The sequence below is a fragment of the Meriones unguiculatus genome, chromosome 4 (assembly GCF_030254825.1).
Source record: "Meriones unguiculatus strain TT.TT164.6M chromosome 4, Bangor_MerUng_6.1, whole genome shotgun sequence".
Taxonomy (NCBI): Eukaryota; Metazoa; Chordata; class Mammalia; order Rodentia; family Muridae; genus Meriones; species Meriones unguiculatus.
In genome coordinates, this window is record NC_083352.1 from 129,383,678 (window position 1) to 129,391,400 (window position 7,723).

The window sequence follows — 7,723 nt, forward strand, 5'->3', positions numbered from 1 at the left end:
CCACCGCACCTCACATCAGTAGTTTTTAACCTATGTATTAGAAAGTGTAAAAGACACCTGGGTTCGTGTTACACGCTTTATTGGGCAGCCTCCTGCACTGTCCGTTCAGGGCTTGGCCACATATGCTGTCTCCAGTCCCTAGACTGGCCTGGCCCAGGAAGATGCCTAGGGTGGTTCTTTTAAGGATAATGATTAGTGACATAGAATGCCACACTCTTCCTCATTACACACACACACCTGCCGAGGTCAATTTATTTTCCTTTGACAAGTGTCTTAGGAAAGAGCTTGAAGAAACCTGAAATAACAAACAGGCCTTCTAAGAGTGTTCCCGGATACAGACACAACACTCACAGATCAAGGTTGAACTCGAAGTTAAAAACTGGTTGCCCTTTTCCTTTCTAGAGAAACAGTTCAGATATCAGGGACATTTTAGGGTCCAGAGAGCAATGACTTCTCTCCTGAAACCAGACTGCAAGAAACTGGGAACTTAGAATGAAAGGGGAAGCTGTGGAAAGAGGGCCCTGGAAAAGAGGAACTGGGAAAATCAGAAAACTAAGCTTGAAGAAGAAAGGGAAGGGCAGGAAGGGAGACAGTGAGAGAGGGAGGGGAGGGGGAGTAAGAGAGGGAGTTGGGCAGCTCTTGAGGCAAGATCAGACCCTGCAGAGAAAAAAGGGACCCGAAGTCCGTAGAAGAGGGCGGGACTGTGCGAAGAAGAGGCCCTAGAGCGAAGGGGCGGGGCGAAGAAGAGGGGAAGGGTGTCGGCCGGAAAAGGAGGAGCCGGGAGAGGAGGGCTGGTCCCCACTCTCGCAATTGGTTATAAGCATCTCGGCGTTGGCAGGCTCTGTTCAGCCGCTACTCCGAGTTCTGCGGGCGCTCAATCCCTTTGTCCCAGCCAACCATGGCTAGCCCACTACGCTCCCTGCTGCTCCTGCTGGCTGTCCTGGCGGTGGCCTGGGCCGCGTCCCCCAAGCAAGGTATGCGCTTGGTGGGCGGCGTGATTGATGCAAACGCCAACGACACCGGAGTGTTGGAAGCGCTGAACTTCGCCATGAGCGAGTACAACAAGGAAAACAACGACGCGTACCACAGCCGTGCCATACAGGTGGTGAAGGCACGTAAGCAGGTGCGTGTCTCAGCTGTACCCCTCCTCTCTGGCGGCCCTGGACCACTGAGGCCCAGGGATTTGGTCAACGGGAGCGGTCCTCTTCCGTCCCTGTTTCTCAGCCCTCCTCGATGTGTTTCCTGCACTATTTCCCTTTAGTTTTTTCTGGAACTCAAATGAGCACGGCGGGTGCTCTTACCGTCCTAGCTCTTATTTTCAAAAATCCACCAAGCAGAGCAGAGGCACTAAAGATGTAGGTCAGATCCCGTCCCCCGTCCGCCTTGCCCCTCCTCCCCCCAACGCCCGATGAGCTTGCAGCCGTCAGCTGTTCTGGGATCAGTGTCAAGGGCTGGGGGAAGGATAAACAGGGCCCACAGCTGTCCCCACTGGTTAAGAGTCTTTCTTTAAAACTTCTTAATTCTGACAGGCAGGCACTTTCATCCTTTCCCTCCAGTAAACACTTGGCCCTGTACCTGGGTGTGTGTTTATGTGCACTTATTTTTGTGGATGCTTTCAGAGTAAACACTTCCTGAAAACAAGGGCACTCCCTACATACCCTAGATTCCATTTGGAAACTTGGGAATCCACAGATAATTAGTTCCTTCACTCAAAGCTTCACTTATTTTGCTGGTCTCCATTATGGACTCTCCTGGCAAGTGCTGTTTCTGTCCATTCTGGTAGCCTGGCTTTCTCTGAGCAGAGCCTGCGCTGCCTTGCTGTCCCTGGCAATGTGGAATGGTCCAGCCAGTTGTGGTGATCAGTCCTGTGCCACATGATGAGCTGTAGGATGGGGTGGCTCTCTAAGGTTAATGACCTGTGATGCTGCAGCTATTTTAGCTTGTACATGTGCTTTTTGAGTCTCCACAGTGTCCCCAGGACACTTTTCTCGGAACAGGCCCTTATCCCTAAGAGACTATGTAGTCTGCTGTAATGTTGCTGCGGGTCACCAGGCAGGTCCCTTCTTGGGTCTTCTCAAAAGGAGCCAATCTAGCCATTCTGGGGGCCTTCCTTCCCTCTACTTATTGGCCCTGGGGTATCCTTAGGAGCAGTCTCAGGAGCTGTTAATTGCTCCCAAGACAGCACAAATCTTAGCCAATAGCCCTCCACCCACTGGGTAGGTGGGGACTGCCTTAGACTTAGACTCTTGACAGAGGAGCCAGTATCAAGGGCTGCTAGGCCCCAAGGTTGACCCAAAGGAGGGTCAGATTTTAAACCACAAAGGGTTGTACACCAGAGCTCATTTCAGTCTTCTTTTGAAAATGCAAACAAGTGAAATCCTGCTCCATTTTTTCTGCTGTGGTGATCAACCTTCAGAAAAGCCATGCGCTTCCCTGCTGCCATGGACCTTGATGGACAGTGTGACTTGTGCCACTAGATGGAGCAAAGTATAGGGAGTTATAGGTTATTGGGTCTTTGGGTCTCATTTAACTGGTAGGAAAACCAGGACCCCACCCCCACCCCTAAATCAACATCTGTGTTCCCGGTCCTGCAGAGCAATATACAGATCCCTGCCCTCTGACCCAGATTTCTTAGTTTGTGCTTCACATGTCTGCCAAGCAGGTCTGGTGCCCATACAGGGAGAGGGATAAGTTCTCTTCTTAAATTGCAAGTGGAAGACATATAGCTGAATGGCACACTTCAGGAAATTCTGAATAATCTCAGTGAAGGAGGAGACATTTAAGAGTGGTCTTTCCTCTCGTTTGAAACATCCTGTGTGTGAAGCATCCTGTGTCCCCTTGTCCCTAGCAGGAGGAAATCCAGGTCAAAAGGGGGAATGGGTTCTCTAGGCTGCATACTGTGAATGGGGAAGGTGTGGCTGTCCTCCAGTGGTACAGTGTCTCAGCTGGAGGAGCCACAGTGAGTAGGATTGAGTTAATCTTCTCCCCACCCCTCACGCCCTGCAGCCCAGAGACTTCGCTTATGCTCAGAACAATCCCAGGTGCCTAGAACACCCGCTGTCTTCACTTTTCTTCCTGACTTGCATTTTTCTGCCCTGGCTTCTGCCTTTTGTGCCCTGCTCCTCTTACTCAGCTATATATGACAGCTTGTCAGACTTTGCTCAGAATAAAAGAATTACCAGCAGGGCCTGAGGCCACTTGTCGGGAAGAGTTAGCTTGTGTTCTCTGAGTAAGAGTTTCTGGCCATTCATGAATCCAGGCATAAATCCTAGGTAAACACATTAGTTCTGTGATGTAACTGGGTGTAAGTGACTGGGTGTAAGTGACTGGACTGTTGTCAGTGAATCCTGCTCTTTTCACTGTAGATCGTGGCTGGAGTAAAATACTTTTTGGATGTGGAGATAGGCAGAACCACATGTACCAAGACTGAGACAGCCTTGGAATTGACTAAGTGTCCTTTCCATGAGCAGCCTCATCTGATAAAGGTATGTACCTGATACGGGCCTAAGGGCAAACATACAGGCAAAGAAGCTGATAAGTATGACATCATGTAGAGATGAGTATATTTAGAGACTGTGCGCGCAAGTGGAGAAGCGCATGTGTGGAGTGGTGGTTCGTGAATGGATGCAGGTGGATATTGAGCACATGTGTGTTCATGCCAATGCAGACCTGTACCCATGTAGGGCTAAGGGGAGGGATTTATGTGCACATGATTTGATTAAGTGCTGAATTAATTTATCCTGAGGATTGGGGTACTGGGGGGACAATTATTCCTCCTGGACTAGAGATAGGTGTAAGGATTTTTGCTGGGGAGAAAGGCTCGGTCTAATCCTGGCCAGAGCCACCTGCCTGGACCACACAAAACAGATCAGAGCCTATTTGAGGATTGAAATCCTCCAGTGCCTTTTCTGTTGTGCCCCGTGCTTGCTGTAGGTGGAATTTGTTCATGTGACACCATGGCTGTGGCGATAGCTACATTTCCCTTATCATCTTTGCCTGTACCTTGTCACTTTTAGAGGTGTGTCCCATTCTTTCCTGATGCCCTTCTTAGTGCTGGCCTAGATAGAGGGGCTCATGGGTCATGAGCCTTTGACCTCTAGGGCTTGACACTTTACACAGACTATTCTTTAACAAGCTGTGCTGGGGCTAAAGAATATGGAATCACAGAACCAGGAAAGGGGTCACATGTCATCCAGTAACAGATATGAACAGACCCTGCTGAGTGTCCTGGGACTCAGAACGGGGAAACTGTTTCACTTCCCTCATTCTACATACCTGCTCCTCATTCAGGGATGGGTATTTCTCTTTTTTTAACTATAGCCTCATACTGATCCTCTCTGTTCTCTTTTGCAGAAGGCATTCTGCTCCTTCCAGATCTTCAGTGTGCCCTGGCTAGGCAAACAAACCCTGACGAGATCCAGCTGCAAAAGCGCTTAAGGGCTGAGTCCAGTAAGGTGATGCAGACTGCTCCTTACTTATGCTCTTTCCCTGTAGTGCTTCAACCCTCAGAAAGGCTGTCCAGCTCTCGAGGGCATCTCCAGTGTGTCAGCACCAGGAGAAGCTGCTGCAGGCAGGTTCTGCACGTCTGAACAGCTATCCCCTGGTTCTGCCCTTCTCCTTTCAGTACCTGTCAGGCCTTGCTCAATTAAAAAGAAAAAAAAAAAATCCTTTGGCTTTGTCTGAGTTGCTTCTGTCTTGGGATATGCAACAAGGGAAAACAGAAAACAGCAGGTAAAGGCTTGTGTGTACATGCATATTAGGATGAGCCCTGTTGCTTTATGAAATATCCAGGACTCAGAGCAGATAAAAGAACAGAAAGAGGCAGAGAACTTGGTGTCAGTCAGCTACAGTGGTTCCTGGCAGATGCCCAAGGGCCAGGTGTGACCTGAGCTACCACAGTTAAGAGTTAGTGAGGCAGGCAGAAGGTGCCATAAATGGGCCCAGTCTTGCCTATTTTTGCAGAGGTGACCTGATGGAGGGAACTGCCCTCACTAAGAGACTCTGTAAATGATAATTCTATGTATGCTGGATACAATAGAAACTGTGTTTCTGGTGTGTGTGTGTGTGTGTGTGTGTGTGGACTCAAGGGTAAAGCCCAGCACATCTGGAACCTGCCTGCCTAGGCATGATGAGTGCCATAACTTGGGATTTGAGCCAGTTCCTATACTCACCCCATTCTGTAAAGTAGGAACTGTAATAGTTCCTCCTGGGATTTATTAGAATTAAATATTATCTATACATTTTATAATACAGTAGAATGTAATGTATCAACTTTATTGTATGAGAACATAGTAATCCAGCCAAGATAGTCATAGAATTTGCTTTAATGACCTATTCCATTTTGTTTTTTCAGAACTATTCCATTTTCTTAAAATACTTTTAAAATTTTTGTAACATTTTAATTTTGTTTTTAGTTTTTACCTTTTTTAAGCATTTATTTTTATTTTATTTGCATTGGTGTTTTGCCTGCCTATATGTCTGTAGGTGCCAGATCCTCTGGAAGTGGAGCTATAGACAATTGTGGGTGCTAGGAATTGAATCCGGAGCCTCTGGAAGAACATCCAGTGGTCTTAACCACTGAGCCATCTCTCAAGACCCAGTTTTTTAAAATTTTTATACAATATATGTTGGTCATATTCTTTCCCCTCCCTCAGCCCCTTCCAAATCTCTCCCAACCACCAAAAACTTCATCACCAATTTCATAGTCTTTCTCTTAAAAAAAAGAAAAGAAAACTCAACAAAAATAAAGAACCCAGAAATCCCAAACACACACATGCACACATACACGTACACACAGACACGAACCGGACTAACTTCCAAACGTCATTGCTAGGGTACTCTAGTCTTACCAGGTTTGTGACTTTTTTTTCTCACATATTTCACTTTTCCTCAGTACCTTCCATTTCTCCACAACCTTCTTCCACTCTCCCACCTTCAGCAAGTTCATTGGTTCCTCAGTGTGATAGAATATTCCAGCATATTTCAGAATTTTCCACTCCCAGCTAGACACTCAAATCACAGAGCTCACTAAAATAACATCTGTCCTTTGATACTGAACTGCAGCATTTGTTTGTCTTTGGGCGAAGTCCAGGCCACTTATGAGCTGACTAAGGGAACTAGCCATACTTCCTAGATACCAGCAGGCAGTGATCCTGAAAAGTGTGTTCCCATGGCCCTGTGCTCCTGGGACAGTCACAGTAATCATGGCAGAGGCACACCTCTAAAGAGGCTGCCTTACAAGTTGCCAAGGCCCCGCCTTATGACAAGATCCACCCTGCCCCTGTGTCTGGAGCTTTGACTTGGCTCAGCAGTCAAGGTAGCCCATCCTCATCCTAGATTTGCATATCTTTTGCATATCTGTTATTGTCCTGAGCTGGAACCTGACCGAGGTTGTACTCTGAAAATTCTCCAGTGATCCATAACAACTCAGTTAAATTCAAAAGGTGAAGAGGCAGCCTACACACACACACACAAATACACACAAATTCCATTTGTGTATCTGATACACAATGCATATCCAGAACACATAAATAGCTATTAAAAATCAATAAGAAAGCCATCTAAGAAAACTTCCTTTTGAAAAGATGTTGCCATTAGAAAAAGAAGACAATCTGATTTTTCCCCCTTCAGAGGGAAAGTCAAGCATCCTCACTTGGGCCCTCCTTGTTACTTAGCTTCTTTGGGTCTATGGAGTGTAGCATGGTTATCTTGTATCTTATGGCTAATATCCACTTATGAGTGAATATACACCATGTGTGTCTTCCTGCATCTGGGTTACCTCACTCACTATGTTATTTTCCAGTTCCACCCATTTGCCTACAAATTTCATAAAGTCTTTGTTTTTAATACCTAAGTAGTATTCCATTATGTAAATGTACCACATTTTCTTTATCTATTCTTCAGTTGAAAGACATCTAGGTTGTTTCCATTTCTGGCTATTATGAATAAAGCTGCTGTGAACACAGATGAGCAAGTATCTTTGTGTTATGGTGGAGCATCTTTTGGGTATATCTTTTGGGTGGAGTGGTCTTGAGGTAGAATAATTCCCAAATTTCTGAGAAACCTCCAGATTGTTTTCCTCCAGATTGTACAAGTTTGTACTCACCAATTAAGTTAATTTTTTAAAACTACAACCCAATTAAAAATTGTAAAATGTCTCAATAGGCTTAGCTCTAAAGAAAATATGCAGAACAGATATTAATACATACATGAATGCTTAATGTAAGTTAAAGGCATTCACACGTCATACTTGAAACAGGCTATCACTGAAAAGAGAAATTACCAAAGAGGAACCCCAACTCAGCTGATGAGGGTGGTGAAAATGATTTGGAAAACTGCTTGCCGCATCCTCGAAGTGTTAAACACAGCATCCCATAAGCATAATATTTCTATACCTGTTTATATATCCAAGATAAGTGATATAAAGTAACTATATTCTCCAGTGTGGGGATGCCTTCTAGTTATAATATTCACACTCACAGGGAAACAACCTAAATATCCATCACCTGGAGCTAAAGAGCTAGCTCAGTGTTTGAGAGCAGTTAAAGCCACTCTCTGCACTTGAAACTGTAGGAGGACATATTAGCCTATTTTCAATATCATCATACACAGAGGCCTCAGGAGATCGAGGAAGATGGGGAAGGAGTCAACTGTGCAGCTGTGTTGACTCTCATTATCATGCTGGACCTGGTGACACAGAATTACAGTTTCAGGTGTTTGGAAA

At 45.8% G+C, this 7,723-nt stretch overlaps 1 protein-coding gene across 1 annotated transcript; it reads left to right on the top strand.

The window, feature by feature from the left end:
* Positions 1 to 808: 808 nt before the first annotated feature.
* Positions 809 to 6,964, top strand: Cst3 (cystatin C). Its single transcript, XM_021656596.2, has 3 exons — positions 809 to 1,123; positions 3,366 to 3,485; positions 4,354 to 6,964. Exons 1-3 carry the CDS (start codon positions 899 to 901, stop codon positions 4,435 to 4,437), a joined length of 429 nt encoding a protein of 142 aa, XP_021512271.1. The 5' UTR covers positions 809 to 898; the 3' UTR covers positions 4,438 to 6,964.
* The last annotated feature ends 759 nt before the right edge of the window (positions 6,965 to 7,723 follow it).